The 21890-nt window shown below is 38.7% G+C and overlaps 1 protein-coding gene across 7 annotated transcripts in view; it reads right to left on the bottom strand.

The window, feature by feature from the left end:
• HORMAD2 (HORMA domain containing 2) overlaps nt 1–21890 on the bottom strand; it is a 57279-nt gene that overhangs the window by 12100 nt on the left and 23289 nt on the right. For 6 of the 7 annotated variants that reach the window (XR_001362768.1, XM_014542520.1, XM_014542519.1 and 3 more), the window contains 2 exons: nt 20293–20444; nt 19874–20127 (listed from right to left, as the gene is read on the bottom strand). Coding sequence is in view for 6 of the 7 variants with exons in the window: in XM_014542520.1 (XP_014398006.1) it covers nt 19874–20127; nt 20293–20444 (406 nt within the window). In the remaining variant the exon portion in view is untranslated. Of the gene's footprint in view, nt 1–6966; nt 7043–19873; nt 20128–20292; nt 20445–21890 lie in introns of all 7 variants that reach the window. The other variant, XM_014542523.1, reaches the window with a different exon arrangement.

Genomic DNA, 21890 nt, shown 5'->3' with positions numbered 1-21890 from the left:
AGTTATTAATATACCTGACAGTTGCACTCTCTATTATGGTAGCTATTAGCTATGTGTGACCATTTAAATTAATCAAAATTAAATACAATTTAAAATTCAGTTCCTTAGTTGCATTAATCACATTTCAAGTGTTCAATAGCTCATGTGAATGTTCAATTCAAGTGTTCAATAACACATACTACACATCACAGATATAGAACATTTTCATCATCACAGGAGGTTCAGTTGGACAGAACTGCTTTACAGAGGCAATCTGATTATAATCCAAGTAAACATAAAGTTTCCCAGGGACCACAGTGATAACAGAAATACAGAAACTAGAAGTATTTTCTTCCCCTCAAAGTGCAAAGACTTATTATTATAAAAATGTCGATTTTCCTGAGATTATTTTATCAAGTCAATCCAATCCAAATAAAAATTCCACTAATATGTCTGTTGAAACTTTAAAGCTGATTCTAATAGTCACCTAGAAGAGAAAATGTACAGGAAACTTTAAAATACTGAAAAAGAAAAAGAACTATGAAGGGGAAAGAGTCACTCTTTCAGATAATACATTATAATATAAAGCTACAGTAATTAAAGCATGATGGCAGTAATACAGAAGTAGACATATGGATCAGTGAAATAGAGCAGCAGTCTAAAAACAAACCTATGTATCTATGGGTTTTTAATTTATAATAAAAGTGGCATTAAAATTAGCTAGAAAAAGGGAGACAATTCAAGTGGTACCAACACAATGTTCTCACATTGAGGGGCTGGGGATGCGGGGGGGGGGGAAATCTCAGCTAGTTTAAGGAGTCAAATGTAAAAAGCAAATATTTAAACTTATTAGAAGAAAATATAGAAAAATTATAACTTTAGCATTGAGAAGACCTTCTTAGCAAGATATAAAATCATGGAAAGACAACCCATGTTTCTAAATTGAAAGACTTAATATTAATATGTCAATACTATCCAAAGCAACCTATAGATTCAATACAATTACTGTTAGAATCCTAATGACATTGTTTTGCATAAATAGAAAAATACACTCTAAAATTCATATAAAATCTCAAGGGACCCTGAAATTCCAAAACGATCTTGAAAAAGAACAAAATTGGTGGCCTCACCCTTCCTGCTTTCTTCCTGATTTACTACAAAGCTACAGTAATCAAAACATGTGTCCCGGCATAAAGACAGACATAGGTAGAATAGCAAGCCCAGAAATAATCCCTCACTTATATGGTCAAATGATTTCCACAAGGGTGTCAAGAACACTCAATGGGGAAATGAAAGTCTTTTCAACTAATAGTGTTAAAAAGGTAAAAATAAAAGTGGCACACAATAAAAAAGATGGAAAACGTATTTCCTGTGGTGGTACAGTCTGAACAGGACAATCTGTTCAATAGAAATCTAATAGACATAGAATGTAAGACACAATTACCAGCCACATATGTAATTTTGCCTCAGGGTTCCTCCTACATGCCACAAACCAAGGAAAACGTTTTCATTTTTATAATTACTTCAAGTATGTGCTTGAGTATATTTTTATGTGTCTTATATGTCAACTGTTAGCTACCACTGAATTAATATAATAGAAATAGAAAAGCCCTAACCAGTTTGGCTCAGTGGATAGAGCGTCAGCCTGTGGACTCAAAGGTCCCAGGTTCGATTCCGGTCAAGGGCATGTGCCTTGGTTGCGGGCACATCCCCAGTGGGGAGTGTGCAGGAGACAGCTGATCGATGTTTCTCTCATTGATGTTTCTAACTCTCTATCCCTCTCCCTTCCTCTCTGTAAAAAATCAATAAAATATATTTTAAAAAAATAGAAATAGAATGTAAGACACAATTACCAGCCACATATATAATTTTAAATTTTCTTACAGATATATTTTATAAGGGAAAGGAAACTAATAAAATTAAATTTTAATAATTATTTTTATTTAATCCAATATAAAAATATTATCATTTCAATATGCAATCAATATAAAAATTATTGAGATAGTTTATATTCTTTTTTTCTTAATACGTCTTCACAATTCAGTGTATATTTTATATTTATAGCATATCTCAACTCAAATTAGCCACATTTCACATTCTTAATAACCACATGTAGCTAGTGGCTATCATATTGGACAGCACATCGTGTGTGTATGTGTGTGTGTGTGTGTGTGTGTATGTGCGCGCGCACCCGTGTTTTAAATACAAAGTCAAAGATATGAAATATATTTATTGGTAATTTTAAAATAACTATGAGAATGTAGTCATGTGTAACTCGTATAATTAAAACTATAAAGTTACACATTAATTTGCTTATTAATTTTGTTAAAATTATGTCTTTTATTACTTGTTATGTTTATAATCAACATATTTATTACTTCAATTCTTTATTTTCCTTTATTTCAATGTGATGAAAGCTTTATTATGAAACTATTTCTATTTGTAAACTGAAAGGTAACGAATGCAGATAAAAACACCTTAACGCTTATTTGGCTTATCTTTCATAATTATAAAATATTTACAAATATTATTAGATACTTTCCCATGGAAAAATGTCAGTTTCTTTCCTAGTTTCAAATGCCTAAGTAATTAACTATTAATTCCGTGGTAGCTAACAGTTGACATATAAGACACATAAAAATATACTCAAGCACATACTTGAAGTAATTATAAAAATGAAAACGTTTTCCTTGGTTTGTGGCATGTAGGAGGAACCCTGAGGCAATGACATGATGATGTTATTGGATGTACTGAACTTGACATAGGTTTGCTGATTCTTCAAAAAAGAGATGAACAGATAGTAGATTCAGAATTGGAAATGTGATAGCCTGCTTCTCAAAGACTTGCTATGTAGGTCATTTACTTGAATCTGAGTCTCCATAAATTACTTAGCAGGTGTTGAAAGGAACTATATAACTGTAAGTACAGAAATGACTCTAGAGATAGTCCCATCAAAGATACAAAAAACAAGACCGTCTGAGGTGGAAGAGCCCTGCCAGGTGCTATCCAAACCTCGGGTCGGAGCTGCCCACTCCCGCTGGCAGAAGAAGAGGGCCAAGCAGATGACACTTAGGACTCGCATCCTTGAATAGTTCTTCATACCAGGCGGGGGCAGAGCGGCAAAGACACATTCACTCAGCAGTCAGAGTTTCACTTTAAATTGGCCTTAAGTTCACTTGAAGAGAAAAAGACAAAAGGAAAACAAAACCCTAAAGAGAAGTAGTTGGGTGTTTAGAGTGAGGATAAGTTTTCCATGAGGAGCAGACACTTAATTTTTATTTTACTTTTCTAGCAAACAAGGAAACATTTTGTTTCTAAAACAAAATGAAAATAACCATACCTCTCCTTCTGATCTACTTTTACTTTTAAAATATTTGACTCATTCCTTTAATTAACAGAATTTTCTATGGCATCAGTTTAGTTCATGTCTATTTAATTGCCTGCTTCCATTTTCCATTTATTTCAATTACTTACAGAGTCACATAGAATGAAATTCAAAAGGTAAAATAAAGGTACAGTGAGATTTCCTCTGTACCCCAGAGCCACTCGACTGCCCACAGAAAGCAACCACTATTACCACTTTCTTACACATTTTCATTTTAAAATCAACTAGACCACTAAAAACAAACTGCTATAAAATTCACAATATCATTCTCTTCAAATTGTTTTACTAAAGCGGAAGTAGGGCCCTAGCCAGTCTGGCTCAGTGGATAGAGCACCAGCCCAAGGGTTGCAGGCTCGATCCCCAGCCCTGACTCAGCAGGCAGCCAATCGATGAGTCTCTGTCACATCAATATTTCTCTCTGTGTCTCTCCCCCTCCCTTCCACTCTCTGTAAATAAATAAGTAAATAAAGCAGAAGCAGGCCTGGCCACAGTAAGAATGAATGAGGAGGTGGAGGGTTTTGACCAAGTAACACTCCTAGCCGCGGGGCCACTCCCGGGCTCACTCTGTGGAGGTGGGCTTTCTTCCCATTGCCTGGTTACCTTCCCCATCTAGAGACCACGTGCTCTCCTCAGGACAAAGGGAAATAAGAGAAAATCAAGGCGTGGAAGGTAAGGGAGGAGGGTCAGGAAAGCAGAGATTCAAGGTCCCATGCTAAGGGCTGTGGTGGCGATGGGCGCAGCCGGATGTCACAGCAGGGATGGGCAGCAGTGTTTCAAGGAGTCAGAACACAGATGTGTAAACAACACACTCTAAGCAGCATTTCACACAGGAATGCAGGAATGTAGAGGAAGAGGAGCTGCAGGGAGGGACTTCATGAATAAGCCAGGGCCGGTTGAACATGTCTGACAAGCTTCTTCTCCAACGGCACACGTTTTCCCTGACTCACGAGAACCGCGAGCTGGGAGTGTGCCAGACCAGTGTGCTAACCTCAGTCAGCAGGTAACCTTCTGGAACCAAGATGGAGAGGAAAAACTAAGAACTTTGCGTACACACCCCCCCATAAAAACCCGTAAGAATAAGAATCAAAGTCCTACTGCAGGTCACAATTGGTGAATTGTGAATCAGAGAAAAAATAAGAGCATTTTCAAAAACCTTCCGAATTAGTTAAAATCGGGGCTGCCAGGCATTGCTCACCTCCAGGGGGCGCCACTCACATTGCTGTCTGTGTTTCAGGTATCCCTGAATTGTGCAGGCGACAATAATACAACCCCACATGGCAACGCTGCTAGGCAAACATCAGGTTTTTTTACTACCACTTTCTAAATTTCCCCTCATTAAACTCTTACTTGGGATACCGGCTATTCCTTTTGGCTAGTATTTCCTATGACAAGAGAAAACAAACATTTAGAATGTTATGAATATATTTTCTTAAAAACCCAAGGTTGTTGAGTATAAACTGCAGTGTAGCTATGCTACAGAATATGACTAGATTATATACCTAACGTATGACCTACTGGACATATTTTCCAAACTATAAAGATTTTCCATGATGGATAGGGCTGCCCAGTTTCAAATTAAACACTATTTATTTAGAAATGTAGGGCCATTTCAAGTCAGGCCGGGCCAGGGAGCAGAGTAGACTGGAATTATTGTTGCAGGGCATCTGGCACGTTTTACGCCGGGGCTTTCAGAATCTAATGATTAAAAGTTGAAAGTTTCTCCTTATTTTAGAAGAGTTTTCGGATCTCCTCCTCCCCCCCCGCCCCCAAGTATCTCTTTTCACCGCCATTATCTCATTCAGCAACATAGTAGGAATAAAAGAATCTAAAAATGAGACATGAAACTGATTTTGTGAGTGTTTAAAATTAGGCCACTGTGGTTTGTAACTCCTGGTTCTAATATTCCTGATTAGGAAGTGTCTAACCAAGTGAAATCAAGAAATATTTGTCATCAGGAGATATGGCTGTGTTTTGTTCTCTTCTCCACTTTGAATTAATAGTTGAGTCTACAGGAATCTTAAGTTTTGTGTGTGGGGGGGGTATTGAGCTCATTCCTGGTGGTTTTCGAATTTACCCACATTTTCCCTTTTTATGGAAATATTTACACTGGGGATTTCCACTAAGGGAATTAAAATTAATTGAGCTCTTTTTTTTTTTTTTTTTGGATTATAACAGCTGAGGCCATATTTCTATTAGTGTCTTTTTTTCCTCCTTGTCCTACACATGAGACTTAATCTAAGTCAGTGGTTCTCAACTTTCCTAATGCCGCGACCCTTTAATACAGTTCCTCATGTTGTGGTGACCCCCAACCATAAAATTATTTTTGTTGCTACTTCATAACTGTAATTTTGCCACTGTTATGAATCGTAATGGAAATATCTGATATGCAGGATGTATTTTCATTGTTACAAATTGAACATAATGAAAGCATAGTGATTAATCACAAAAACAATATGTAATTATATATCTGTTTTCCGATGGTCTTAGGCGACCCCTGTGAAAGGGTCATTCGACTCCCAAAGGGGTCGTGACCCACAGGTTGAGAACCACTGATCTAAGTGATTCTCATGAAATATTACTTATGTAAAATAAGGTAATATATTTGAAAATGTTTGGCACAATATATGGTACATGTTATCACCCAATACAAATTGAACATGTGGTTGCTCTACTAGTAAATGAAATGTGCTCTGAGCTGGTATGGGGATTTTAAAAAATCTAATTTATCTTGGGTTTTAAGAAGTATAATGGAGCCCTGGCTGGGTGACTCAGTTGGCTGGAGCATCCTCTTGTACACCAAAAGGTTGTGGGCTCGATTCCCCATCAGGGCACATGCCTGGGTTGTGGGTTTGATCCCCAGTTTGGGCACGTATGGGAGGCAACCGATCGGTTTCCTCTCTCACACCAATGTTTCTCTTTCTCCTTCTCTCTCCCTTCCTCTCTCTAAAATCAATAAAAACACATCCTTGGGTGAGGATTTTAAAAAAAGTATAAGGGATCTCTGAGTGACAAGTGAGATTACATATTCAGTAACAAAAATCTTTAACTTCAAATATTAGCTACAAATTTCTAGTGTCCCTATAAATGCAACCGCAGAAGATGAACTACATATGCTTGAAAATGCTTAACTTAAAATGAAGAAGAAAAAGAGTGTGGAACCTAGAGACACTGAAAATTGAAATGCATACAAACTGAGACATCCTCTCAAATCCCACCCAAGAAGCAGTGAATAGCCTGAAAAATTATTCATCGGGGCTTTTTTTCATGGTATAGTGTAAAGACTGAGAACAAGGGGGCTGGGTTCCATCACTGACTTTCAAGTTTCCATCACAGTAAAAAAAGGGAGGGGGGAATATTTGCCATGTACCAAACAGCAATGCTTTGAGGATTAATGACATCATGTCTGTGGAGGTTGGAGCTCCTTGGAAAAAAGACACTACATAAATATAAAGTAGTATTAATATTTAGGCTTAGTCCACAATGTGAGACCCGCTTTCTCTGGCCCATGAGGTCATCAGCAGTTTTGTACAGTGTGCTCGAATTCCCACAAAGGAGGGTTGTTAGCTGCCTCGCAAGTGGACTGTACAGCTAATCTGACCCACCTGGCTGGAGCAGTCATGGGGGCTGTGTTCCATTTCCAGGTCTCCACGAGGGTACAGACAGAGAGTGCTCGACTCCCTAAAGGAATGAGACATAGCACTTCAATAGCATTCAGGGCTTCCCAGGAATGCAGTGGGAGTTTGGGAATGTTTTGGCTTAGAATTAAACAGAAGTCCAGTCATATCCCATCTTGATTAGAAGAAAGACTAAATTTGCCTTTTCTAAAAGAAAATTTGAAGTAATAGTAGGAAGGAGAAAGCTACTTCTTGGAATGGTTAGTTTATATCTTTAAAGGATTTGGAGGCAAACGGGTATTTTTGTCCTGGGAAAGCTGTCGTCTCCAGGAGCTGTCTCTTTGATGGCAACATCCTGATTCCTCATCAGTGCTTCAATCTGTGAAATGCTTATCAAGGGCGATCTTGCAGAGGTTTTAGTTCTAAAGTTTCAAAGAACAATTAATTCAGTGTAGACACTGCCTTGCAAAATCCTGTGGTATAACTAAATGACATTCATGCTTTTATGACAAAATATTTGCATTTCTCAGTTTTAAAAGATATAATTCATTTTGATCCAAGGGTCTCAGGCATCAGAAACCACCATATTCAAAATGTAAGGTTCATAAACTTATAATCATTAGCATTTAATAGTGATTCTGAGGTTATGTCTAAATACCAAAATATTTGAACAACAGATAGAAAAAAAATGTGAGGAATCTTTTATCTGGATGTTTTGTTTCTACATTGATCTAGGTTGGGTTCTTTCAGATCTGATTTGGCTTCTTGTTCATGGATTACAATGCTATTTCAGACTGATTAACGTGCTTTTTTAAGGGAAAGGGAACAGAAATGTTATAGCCTCTCGACTTGGTGCCAAATCTACACTAACTAGGAAGTCTTTGCTAAATAAAATATTGACCTTCATTCTTCCTCTTCCCATCCCTGATGAACAGCTTAGTCCTAATGCCAGAGTTAGGTGTGGCAGAGCAAGGCAGGCATCCACATGGAGGGGTGTCAGAGCCTGAGCAGGGAGAAGGGCGTCCATGTGGAGAACAGGCCTGGCAGAAGAATCAGAGCGGAAGGCAGTGAGGAGGGCCTCGTAAGCACTGACCCACAGTAGGTGTGAGAGGGAAGAGGTCCAGGGTGGGAGAGTCAGAGCCCGAGAGGGCTGAGGTGGACACCTACACGTGTGTGGGGAAGGTGGCAAGGGTGGGAGTTTGGTTACACTTGAGGGGACTGATAAAGGAAGTAAATATGCTAAGTATAATGGGAGCCAGGTTCCTCACGGATGGAGAAATTCCAAATATGGACAGTGAGAAAACTAGAATAATTTCTATAGAAGTGACTCAGAATTGTCAATATAGGTGTGAATTCTATTCTATAGAGACATAAATATAGGTGTGTGTGTGTGTGTGTGTGTGGGTGGGTGGGTGTGCGCGCTTATACATATATTCTCTAGCTCTCTCCACTGCAAGAGTCACATCAAGGCGACTAAAAGGAACCACTGAAAAACCAGGGGACCTTGGAGCAATGGCTGACTCCAGAACTGGGTCGGGAAAGTTGTGCCAAACTTGTGTGCCAAAGCGTAAGAAAGTGGGACATGCCAAAACAACAAAACAAAAACACACAGCTTGAAGGGTCTCCCACTAGCAAATTTCTGAGACAGTGAGAGCATCAAAATAAATATTAGTAATGCATAAAACAGGCACCCATAATTAAATAATGAATAAATAGGAAATTTAATAAGGAACAGGCTAATTTACATAGTTTCAAAGTACTTCCCTACAAACTACTTATTACAAAGGGGAAGAAAGTACCTTTATAGTAGAGAAGTCTGACAGAAACCACCTTAATCAAGTGAACAAAATAAATATCACCAGGAATGGACAGTTCAAAATCATGTGTCACCTGACAGGCAGCAATGAGTCTGGTACTCGGCACCTTCGGTGGTGTTCTTGAAAAATGCAAACCCTGAATTTAATCTTGAGGAAACACCAGACAAGCCCAAACTGAAGGACCTTCTACAAAATAACTGGCCATTCTATAAATACACGTCAAGGTCATGAAAGTCAAAGACTGAGGAACTATTCCAAACTAACAGAGGCTAAAGACATTTAACAAGTAAATGCAGCAGATGCTCTAACCCGGATCCTTCTGCTGGAATGGACGTGACTGGGACAATTGGAAAACCTTGGGTGGAATCTGAGGGTTAGATGGCAGCAATGTATGAGAATTAGTTCCCTGGCTTCCGTGGCTGTATGCGATTACGGAGGAGAAGGCCCGTGCTTCTGGGCATCTCAGACTGCAGTGTTCTGGGGTGGCGAAGCAACTGGTTCAGAAACGTACATCATTTGTGCTGTGCTCGCAGCTGTAAGTTCGTGTTTCCAAATAAAAAATAAGTTTAAACAGAAATATTATTTTTTAAAAGACTGTACCATTTCTTCTTTTTTCCTGTTATTATAATACATATTCTACAGCCACTGTTGTAGAAACTGAAGCCATGGCAAGTAAAGTAGACATGAACAGATTCCTATCTTTAAAAGATGACTCAGCGCTTTATGTCCAATAAACTGTGAGGGCAACATGAAAAGACAGAGACCATTGCGGCTGTAGTGCTTCCTTGGGCTAAAGGGGTAGCAACGAGATAGTCATAAGCGGTCAGGTTTGAAATCTACTTTCCAGGGAGAGCTCATTGGACTTGCTGGTGGGCTGGAGGTGGGTTACAAGGAAGAAGAACGAAGGGTGGCTCTGAGGGTTTAGTCCCAGGAGGTGGGGAAATGATGGTGTCATTTACTGAGATTGCAAAGACTGAGGGAGTGACTATTGATAGGAAAGTACTGAGAATTAGGTATTAGACAGTGGAGTGGTGTGGACGAACACCTGATTAAAGTAGGTTCAGGAGAACAGAAAGCAGGAAAGTGGACACAGCAAGCATGGGCATTTCTCTTGCAAGACAGATGTGACTGGCGTCAATGGCAGGAAGAAAGGCATTCCGGGCAGGAGAAGTATGTTTGTGCAGATGCAGGGCAGAAATTCACTTGGCTTGTTCTCGTGACAGTAAAAGAACTGACGTAACCAGGAAGGGGAACATGTTGGGCAATAGTGGGAAATAAGACAGGTAACATGGAGCCAGATCATGAGCAGCCTGAAAGTCAGTGAGAGGTGTTTAGACTTGATGCAGTAGGAAGTAGGAGTCATGAGATACTTTAATTAGGGAAGTGATATGACGAAAGTTATATTAAAGACGATTAGACTGGCAGTGGTATGCGGGATAGAGCAGGAGGTTGTGGGAGAGCCTGGAGGCTGTGGCAACAATTCAAATGTGAGAGGATGAAGGCCTGGACTTGAGTTTTGGCAGAAAGAACAGGCTGGAAAGGGAAGGCTTGGTGGAATTTTGATGCCTGACTAAATAAGGAGAGTGATATCAGGATTCTGAACTTAAGGCATTGAAAGGATAAAGGTGATGCTGAGAGGCAGGGAAACTGGGTAGAGAAACTTGTTCTGGGTGTGAAAGGTGGAGGGCGATGGTGAATAAAAAGATGAGCATGCTGGACTTGACACAGTAGCGAGTCATCAAAGTGGAAATGCCCAACAGAAGGTTAAAGATACAGAAATGCAGCTCTGGGGCATGGTCAGGGCTGAAGACATGACAGTTGGGAGTGAACACCACACATGTGATGCTCGAAGCCCTGAGAATGGAAAGATCTTCCAAAGGAAAGATCCTCTCTAAGGAAGTTACCAGAGGGTTACATGGAAATGAGAGAGCAAACCAAGAATAGGAAATAGGAGATCTAACACAAGGAGAGGCAAAGAATTCCCTGGAAATTAGTGAAGGGAGATTCTGGGATAAAAGGCAGGCACCAGGCAGAGAGAGCAATCACGCAGATTTAGTCAAAAGTGGAAAACTCCAGGAGAAATTTCTCATTGAGGATGAAATTATTGCTTCTGAGTATCTCAGAGAGGATTTAGACCAGCACTGTCTGGTAGAACTCCTTGTGACGATAGACATGTTCTATATCTGCACTGTCCAACCCAGCATTCACTAGTCAGAGCACTTGAAAAGTGGCTGGTGTGACCGAGAAACTAAACTTATAATTCTATCTAATTAAAATTAATTTAAATTTTAACAACCACATGTGGTTAGTGAATACCATTTTGGACAGTTCAAGTCTAGATAGTCAGCAGAATATTTGAAGTTGAATTAGGAGTAAGTATAGAGAAAACTAAGAAAATGAAAACAATTATTAACCACAGAGAAAACAAAAACTTATGCAAGAAAGGAAAATCAGTTATGGCTTACTACATAACACAGCTCTATATGGAATTATAGAGTTATAAAAATATAAGCACAAGTTATTGACATAACCCAAATTATAAACTGGGAGGCTAATAAGTGGCTTATTTTATTTTATCCTCATTTACCAAATAAGTACAGATATTTTCTCAATATCACTAACTTTATTTCTCTAATATATTCTTTTTTACAAAAATATTTTTTATTGATTTGAGAGGAAGGGAGAGAGACACATCAATGCGAGAGAAAAACAGTGGTTGTCTCCTGCACACACCTGACCGGAGGTCACACCTACAACCTGGGTATGTGCTCTGGCCAGGAATCAAACTGGTGACCCTTTTGTGCACGAGACGATGCTCAACCAACTGAACCACACCAGCCAGGAATCTCTAATATATTCTTAATGGCTTCATAGTGCTTCATTTTATTGTTCTACCAAAATTTACTCAACCAATCCTTCACTGAGTGACATTTAGGTTGTTTCCAATTTGGGACAATTAGACATAGGGCTTTAATAATTAACATTGTGAGTCACTGCTTTTTGAAATGCAACTGTAATGAGGCAAAATTTACATACTATTCCATCTATTTGAAATGTACATTTCTATAAGCTTTCATAAATATATACAGGGTGCCCTCCAAAATGTATATATATTTTGAATAATTATAAAGGCAGTGTTTATTAAAATACATTTCATTTTCAAAATGTAAGATCTATCAGCTATTAACATGTGTATACATTTTTTGGGACACCCTGTATATACTTGTAACCACCACAATCAAGATAGACAACATTTCACCACCCCAAAGTTTCCTTATGTCTCTTTGCAGTAAATCCCCATCTAATCCCTACCCCATCCAAACACCAATTTGTTTCCTATCATTTTAGATTATTTTTGCTTCTAGGTTTTCATGTAAATGAAATCATACAGATGTGCTCTTGTCTTTTTTTCGGACTTTTAAAGATTCATTCAGTTTTGCATGTATTGGTTGTTCCTTTTTAATGCTAACTAGAGGCCATGCACGAAATTTGTGCAAGGGTAGGCCGTCCTTCCCTGGGCTGCTGGCACTGGCTTCCCTCTGGCACCCGGGACCCGGGCTTCCCTTGCAGCCCCGGCTTCGTCTGGAAGGTCATCCAGAAGGACGTCTGTTCTAATTAGCATATTATGCTTTTATTATTATAGATAATTATTCATTGCACAAAGATACCACAATTGGCTTGTTTCCAGTTTGGAACTATTATGAATAAAACTGCTGTGAACATTTGTGTATATGTCTTTTTGTGATTACATGTTTTCATATCTCTTGGGTAAATAACTTAGAAAGTGCTGTACCATATGGTAAGTGTATGTTAAACTTGCTAGGAAACTCATAAAATGTTCTCCAAAATTGGTCGTACCATTTTACATACCAACTAGCAATGTTTAAAAATTTCAAAAGCTTTACATCCTTGACAACATTCTTGGTATTGTCATATTAATTTTTAGTCATTCTAGTAAATGTGTAACTCACTTTGGTTTTAATTTGCATTTCCCTGGTGACTAATGACATTAACGGTCTTAAATCTCATTTTCCAATTGTTCATTGGTCATATAGAGATATACAATAGGTTTTTATATATTGACCCTGTATCCCAGAACTTGTTAAGTTTATGTATTAATCCTGGTAGCATCTTTCTTGTAGATTCTTAGAATTTTCTATAACACAATCATTTCAATTCAAAAGAAATTCAGTTTTACATCTTTCTTTCCAATCTGTATGCCTTATGTTTCTTATTCTTACCTTAATTCACTGACCAGGACCTCTAGCATAATGTTGAATCAAAGTGGTAAGAACTGATATCCTGTTTAGCCATAAGTGTTTAGTCTTTCACCATTAAGTATGATGCTCCCTTCAGGTTCTTTGTAAATATCTTTTATAATGTTGAGGAACTTCTATTCCTTGTTTTCTAGAAGTCTCTTTTTTTAAATTACAAATGGATGTTGAATTTTGTCAAATGCTTTTTCTGCATCTTTGGAGGTAATCGTGTGCTTTTCCTCCTTTATTCTGGCAATATGGTGAGTTACATTGATTGATTTTTAAATCTTAAACCAACCTTGTATTCCTGCAATAACCCCCATCTAGTCACGTATTATCCTTTCCATAGATTGATTTGCTAATATTTTATTAAAGACATTTGCAGTTACAGTTATTAGGGATATTGGTTGGCCCATAGTTTTCTTTTCTTATAATGTTTTTGTCTGGCTTTAGTATCAGGATAATGCTGGTCTCATAAAATGAGCTGTGAAGTCTTCTCTTCTATATTCTTAAAGAGTTCATTTAATATTAGCCTTACTTCTTCCTTGTTTGATAAAATTCACCAGTGAAACCATCGTTCCTGGAGCTTCCTTTATGTGAAGGGTTTGTTATAAATTCAATTCCTTGAACCAATATAGGATTATTAAGTTTATTTCTACAAATGTCAGTTTGCTAATTTTTGTCTTTCAAGGAAAGTGTCTATTTCAACTAAGTTGTCAAACTTATCAGAATACAGTTTTCACAATAGTCCTTTATTTTGTTCTTAATGTCTGTGGAATTTGTGGCAATATCCTGTTTCCCATGCCTGATACTGGCAATTGTGTCTTCTCTCTTAATTTCTCAACCAGTCTAGCTAGGGGTTGACCAGTTTTATTGGTATTCTTAATATTCTCCTTTTGGTTTCAGATTTACTGAAACTTGTTTTATGACCCAGAATATGGTCTAACTTGATGAGTGTTCTACAAACACTTGAAAAGAATATGTATTCTGTAGTTTTTGGATTGTTTTATTAGGGTAATAATGTCAAAATGATTGATAGTTCAATTTGGATATTTTCTATTGCTCTACAAGTTCAGTGATCTATTTTTTATAGCCTCTAATCTGCTGTTAATCCCACCTAATAATACTTTAAAATTTCAGATATGTTAAGTATGTTAAGCGCTATAGCAGGGGTGGGCAACCTTTTTGACTCGAGGGCCACAATGGGTTCTTAAACTGGACTGGAGGGCCGGAACAAAAGCATGGATGGAGTGTTTGTGTGAACTAATATAAATTCAAAGTAAACATCATTACATAAAAGGGTACGGTCTTTTTTTTTTTCAGTTTTATTCATTTCAAATGGGCTGGATCCGGCCGCGGGCCGTAGTTTGCCCACGGCTGCTCTATAGTCTATTTGCCTCCACCCCCCGCCCCCAATTTTTAACACTTTCCATTTATCTCATTATTATATTCATTCATGTTTTTTTTTTTTAAATACATTTTATTGATTTTTTACAGAGAGGAAGGGAGAGAGACAGAGAGTTAGAAACATCGATGAGAGAGAAACATCGATCAGCTACCTCCTGCACATCTCCTACTGGGGATGTGCCCGCAACCAAGGTACATGCCCATGACTGGAATCAAACCTGGGACCTTTCAGTCCGCAGGTCGACGCTCTATCCACTGAGCCAAACCGGTTTCGGCTCATTCATGTTTTTATTTAAATCCTTGAGCACAGCTTTATCACATTTGTTTTGCTTAAGTATAACTCACACACAGTAAAAAAAATAATATTTTAGTATACAGTTCTCACAAATGTACACACACACACACACACACACACACACGTTTCATCAACCCCCAAAACTCCACTATGCCCCTTTGTAGTCAAACCTCACACTCAGCCCTGAAACCTACTGATCTATTTTCTTTCACTATAGTTTGCTTTGCAAGGATGTTGTATAAAAGATAAACTTACAGCACATCAGTCTAAGGAGTTTCATAGACCTGTTTCCCAGAAAAAAACTGGTGAAAACTATTTTTAAAAACATAAAGTCTCTGAAATGGTCCCAAGGACATACAGCAAAAGAAGAAAACTCTATGCAAAAAAAAAAAAAAAATTACAAAAATTTGGCAAGAACAACAAAAATCTGTAGTATTTGAACCAAAATCACTCCCTCCATTCTCCTGGCTCAGTGAGATTCCACTCCACTCAACTCCAGACTGGTGTAGCCAAGAACTCCCAGCTCCCTCTCCCCCAACTCACATTAAGAAGGCTCTATTTATGAGAGGGACAGACGTCAGCATTTCTCATCCTGGCCCTAGCTATGGTTGCTGAGGATAAATTCTGTGTCAGTATAGCCAGGAATTATGGGTTTCCATCTTCCACCCAGCCCCCAAGATGAGACTAATGCTCTACTTTGGGTGAAGTACTTCTGAGAGCGCGAAGGCACCAATCACCTTTCCCTGGTTTATAAGACAGTGGTTCCATGCTGGGAGGATCAAGCAGAGAAGACCTGAAGCTAATGTTCCTCTTTAGCTAATACTCAGTTCCTAAATCAGAAATTTTACTCTGAGAGATGCTTGCCATTGTCCCCACCCCCAGCTCTGGGGCTATAGCTTAGAGATTTTACCAGGGGGTAGAAGTGGGACATCAAAGAGGTCACTCCTAAACGTTTCCCTAGGAAAGTGACTTATTTGCAAGAGCATGAAAGAAATTCAAGGCAAAGGGCACTCTCAAATACAATGGAGGTTGTGTTGAAAAATTTGAGAGGTCATTGGAAATATAGGCTGAACTATAACTTGGCTAATTGCGAGAGATAATCAGGAATAGAAGCAGCTGGGAGGAGCCCACATGAGGACAGAACAAATCTCAAACACTAACCTAAGGAACCATCCCTTCAAGGAGCACAAATTTGATTGGACTAGTCTCTAGAGAAATTTATGCCTGGAACACTGTTGAAAATAATCACCAGCAATTAGTTTAATTTAACAGCTGGGTGTGGTCATGGAAAGAGACAGTCAAAGAAAGCCCTGATTAAATCATCATCATCCCAAGATGACTGTGGGCATATCCAAGGCTGCACTACCTGAGTAGCAACTTCAGAGGCTTAATACTACAGGGGAAAAGTATATTTCACTAAAATAATCAGCCACTCACTAAACAAATAAAGAAATATTAACAATAACAAGTCCGAGAGGTGAAAAAAGAACCATAACCATAGTTGCTATATGATCTAAAATGTCAAGTTTGCAACAAAATATTATAAGACATGCAAAGAAATAGGAAGGTATGACCCATACACTATAAAAATAAGCAGGTAACACATAATGCCTGTGAGAGCAACCAGATATCAAATTTAACACACAAAGGCTTCAAAGTATACATCATATACATGACCAAAGATTTAAGGAAAATCATCTTTAAAGAAACAAAGGAAGGTATGACAACAATGTCACATCCAATAAAGAGATGCAAATTATAAAAAGTACCAAGTGGAAATTCTGGAACTAAAGGTGCAAAACTGAAAATTTTATTAGAGAGCTTCAGCAGTGGATTTGAATTGGCAGGAGAAAGATTAGCAAATTTGAAGACAGATTAATAGAGATTATGCAATCCAAAAACCAGAGAGAAAGAGAATGAAGAAAAATGACAAGACCCTCAAAGAAATGGGGAACACACACATAATGGAAGAACCAGAAGGAGAGAAAGGTGAGAAAGAAATATTTAAATAAACCATGACTAAAACCATCCAAATTTATTGAAAACATTAACCTTTACATCCAGGAAGCTCAATGAACTACAAGTAAGATAAATACAAAGAGATCCACACACAGACACACCATAGTAAAAATGCTAAAAGCCAAAGACAACATGAAAATCTTAAAAGGAACAAGAGAAAACAACTCGTCACTTACAAGGGAACCCTATAAGACTGACTTCTCAGCAGAAACAATGGAGACCAATTAGGCAGTAGGATAACATATTCAAAGTGTTCAAGGAAAAACTGTCAAATAAGAATCCTGTATCAAGCAAATCTATCTTCAATTTTTATTGTTGTTAATCCTCACCTGAGGATTTTTTTTCATTGACTTTTAGAAGAGAGTAGAAGTGGAGAGACAGAGAGAGAAACAACGTGAGAGACGTATCAATTGGTTGCCTCCCAAATGCACTCTGACCAGGGATGGAGCTTGCAACCAAGACAGGTGTCCTTGATCAGAATTGAACCCGGGACCTTCAGTCTAAAGGCTAACACTCTATCCACTGAGCCAAACTGGCCAGGGAGAGCAAAGCTATCTTTAAAAAACAAAGATAAAATAAAAACATTTCCAAATTAATAAAACCTGAAAGAATTTATTAATTCAATACCTGCCTTATAAGAAACACTAAAGAGGTATTTATAATACATGCATTTGACAAAGGACCTATATGTAGAAAATATATATATTAGAGGCCCGGTGCATGGATTCGTGCACATTGAAAGAAAATTAATTAGAAGAAATATTTTAGAGGCTGGGGAGGGACCACGGGAGGTTGGCTCCAGGACGTGTCCGGCCCAGTTCCGATAGGCCAGACCCCAGCAGCAAGCTAACCTACCAGTCAGAGCATCTGCCCCCTGGTGGTCAGTTCACATCATAGCGACCAAACAGTAGAACAGTCTGACACTTAGCATATTAGGCTTTTATATATATTGATATGTATAAGCAGACCTCCTAAAAATCAATAAGAATGCAACACAACCCAAAAGAACTCAACAGAAAAAAATGACAAACCCTGAAAAGACACTTCACAAAAAAAAGATATCCAACATGGCCAATAAACATATGAAAGGGTGCTCAGTTCATTAGTCAGCAGGGAAATGCACATTAAAACCACAATGACATACTACTACACACCCACCAGAATGGTTAAAATTAAAAAGATGGAAAATGCCAAGGGCTGGTGAGGATGTAGAGCAACCACAACTCTCATATATTGCTGATGGAAGTGTGAATTGGCACAACCACTTTGGAAATTGTTTTGTAGTACCTATTAAAGGCTAAATGTACATGTACCCTTTGACCCAGAAATTCTACTCCTAGCAATTATATTCCTACCAGAAATGTGTACATATTTCACTAAAAAACCTGTGCAGAATGTTCAGAAGTACTATTCCTAACTAGAGGCCCAGTGCATGGATTCATGTACTAGTGGGGTCCCTCGGCCTGGCCTGTGGACATCCCCCAAAAGGTCCCGGATTGTGAGAGGGCACAAGCCAGGCTGAGGGACCCCACCAGTGCACAGTCGTGGCCAGGGAGAGATCGTGGGAGGGCTCCAGGGCGTGTCCGACCAGTGTCACCCAGATCGGCCAGACTCCAGCAGTAAGTTAACCTACCAGGCGGAGTGTCTGCCCCCTGGTGGTCAATGCGCATCATAGCTACCGATTGCATGGTCGCTTAGACTTTTATATAGTATATAGATAGTAAAAAATAGGAAATTACACAAATGCCCATCAACTAGATGGAAAGTGAGAATGCCCTATAACAATATGCAGAACTGTGGATAAATATCACAACATAATGTTGAGTGGTTCATACTCTATGGTTCTACATCTGTAAAATAAAAACAAGAGAAACTAATCTATGCTAATAGAAGTCAGGATAGCCCTAGCTGGTTTGGTTCAGTGGATAGAGCGTTGGACCATGGACTGAAGGGTCTTGGGTTCAATTCTGGCCAAGGGCACATGCCTCAGTTGCAGGCTTGATCCCTGGACCTGGTTGGGGTATGTTGGGGAGGCACCCAATCAACGTGTCTCTCTCACATTGATGTTTCTCTCTCTCCTTCTCCCTCTCCCTTTCACCAAAAATCAATGGAAAAATATCCTTGGGTGATGATTAACAACAACAACAAAAAAGAAGTCAGGATAGAGATATTTTTGTTGAGTGGAACAGCGACTACAAAATACGACTGGGTTTTCTGGGGGGCTACTGGTATTTTGTTTCTTAATCTAGGTGCTGATTTAACATGTTTACTCCATAGGGCTGTGGCAAGGGTGAGGCCAACAGGATACCTAGGAAGCAAAATGTAAGGAGACACTCACTCTCACCTTGTTTGCCTCACCTTTACATCAGCCCTGATGTTCATTTTGTTAATATTTATTGAGCTATATCATGATGACGTATTTTCTGCATGTATATTATACTTGGATTAAAAAATGTTAAGGGCCTGGCTGGTGCGGCTCAGTGGCTGAGCGTCAACCCATGAACCAGGAGGTCATGGTTTGATTCCTGGTCAGGGTACATGCCCAGGTTGTGGGCTAGATCCCCAGTAGGGGGCGTGCAGGAGACAATGGATCGATGATTCTCTCTGGAACACTTCTGAGTTTCTGCCTAGCTTTGTTTTCAGTTTGCAAATTCTAAGACCCTTAAATAAAACTCATTTACTTCTAGCAAAGCCTCTGGACTCCTTTTGAATGTTTATTACTTATAAATGAAAGATAGAAAATCCAAAATTTTCTAAATTCATGGGTATCTTTTATAAAAGAAGTATACTGGAAAGTCTTTTTCTCCTCCTAGTTGTGGACAATTTTATATAACCAAGATAGTACTTTTTTTTGAAGATAGTACTTTTTTTTTTTTAGAATAAACACTCCTTAAGGTTAGGGTCTAATGGATGTGCCAGGTGTAAAAACTGTAACAAAACTACCCAGCTTTTATACCTGGCACACTCCATTAGACCCTGTTACTGTTTCAGTGTTTATACCTGGCGCACTCCATTAGACCCTGCTACTGTGATCTGACCTGCATAGTAACTGTGCCAGCTGTTTCACTGAAGCATGGAGGCTCCCTAAAGCTTTGCCTTACTTGGTTGTTGCTTCCCTCTTCTTCCTCATCGCCGTCCAGACCCTGATGGGCAAGCTCGGTGACGCTGTTCTCCTGGAAGAGGTTATCCTCCAAATCAGACACTCTGGTGGCTTCCGTGATGACTTTGAGCTTCATGCTGTGAAAGCCAGTCGAGACCACTCCCACTTGCAGGTTTACGGGCTCCCCCTCGAACAGCAGGACGTGTGAGTTTACCCCATGTTTAAACCCAGGGGGCTGGTAATAATCGGGGGTCACTGCAAAATAAAGAGTGAAGAAAACTGAGTTTCAACAGAACAAACCAGGTTCATCTTTCATGTGTAGCAACAGAGATACTTTTCTGATGCTTGCAAAATCCTTCTATTTACATAAAATGTTACTTCAACGCTTCGGAAGGAATTTGACTAGAGGTCTACACCTACCTGCACTGTAGTAGTGGAGTTTCATAGTAAGTACAACATCATTAGGAAGGGGTCCAAGGTTCTGCATCAGGATATACAATTTACGGAGTAGTAGAATGCTGGCTTTCTTCATATGTCCCCTCTTTGTCCCACTTTCAGTGCTCGTATTACTGCTATAACCACATTAAAAAAAAAACCAGCATACTTTTCAGTCATTTACAATATCAAAAATATCTTTAAAAAGAACAAAACTTTTTACTATAAGATCAAATAAAAAGAATTAAACATCAGGACACTCTTGTGACTTCTTTTAGAATGTAAATTAGAGGAGAGGTTGTATTTTTTACAATGTATATACAAAGGACTTCTTTATAGCAAGTTCCCTTGAGGTATTTTAAATATGACCTGATTTTTTAAAATTTGATTTAAAAATGGCCACATGCTATAATAGTGAGAACAATGAATTTGGAATGAGGAGACTTGACAGCTAATACTGGCTCTGCTGCTATGAGCTGACTAACCTCAGTCAAGTCACATGGACACGCTAGGTCAGTCAGCTCATTTATAAGATAAGCTTACACACATTTCTACACCTTTTCTAGTATAAAATCGGTCATCAACTCTGGGCCTTTCTATCATCTGTTATCTCTCAGAGGTATCCCCTCCTCACTCTTACATGGATTATGATAATGACTATTCTTCCTGCTTTTGTCTTGTCCATACTGAAAAAGTTTTCCACACCACTGCTGGAATAATATTGCTAATAGAAAAATCTGCTGATGTCGCTCGCTTGCTTAAAATTCTTCTATTACATCCATCACCTTTCAACCAAATTCGAGAATGGCGTACAACGCCTTTCATGACCAGCCAGGCCCTCACCTCCACCTTCATTTGCAATCACTATCCAGTTACTTATCCACGTGCATTTGCACTTCGCTTTCCCGTGCTTTTCCCACTTCTCTTCCTGACTCTCCCGAAGTCATTCTTGAATACCTAGCCATGTGTCACCTCCTCAAGGAAGTCTTCCCTGATAATCCCGTACCTCACCCTTGTTTATAGCTGTGTGTATGTCCCCCTCTAGACTATGAATTCTACACCTTTCCTCTCCACAGTACTAAGTTTGGCGCCCAGCTACAGTAAGTAAACAATAAATATTTGTTGAATTAAGGAATGAATGAACAAGTTGGACAAAATTACTTTCCAATTCTAACATTTTCTTTTTCCTAAGAATTTTCTTCCCCAATTCGTTTCACATTTGAGTAGTTTCCAGGAAGAAGTATGACTGTAATATATTTGCACACTACCGCTCACATAGTAAGCACTCAATACTGAAAAATAATCCTCAGTAATTGAACTATTGGAGGCAGTGAGAATTCCTAAAACAAACATTGTTAAGTAAATACATTTGTTCCTGTTTCAGTTCCGAATAACCTTCAGTTTTGTCTACCAGGATTTAACCAATTTGAAATAGGTAACCAGAGATAGCCATTTAGCTCATGGGTTTCTTCAGTATACGTCATATTCACATAAAATCATATTCAAGACTCCCCTGCACTCTTTTAAAAGGCAAATTATCTTTACCATGGAAGAGGTGATCGGTAATTTTATATGGTGATTAT

This window comes from Myotis brandtii, unplaced genomic scaffold (genome assembly GCF_000412655.1).
Source record: "Myotis brandtii unplaced genomic scaffold, ASM41265v1 scaffold303, whole genome shotgun sequence".
NCBI lineage: Eukaryota > Metazoa > Chordata > Mammalia > Chiroptera > Vespertilionidae > Myotis > Myotis brandtii.
The sequence above is the reverse complement of the archived record's forward strand: the minus strand, read 5'-3'. Positions and strand labels throughout refer to the sequence as shown.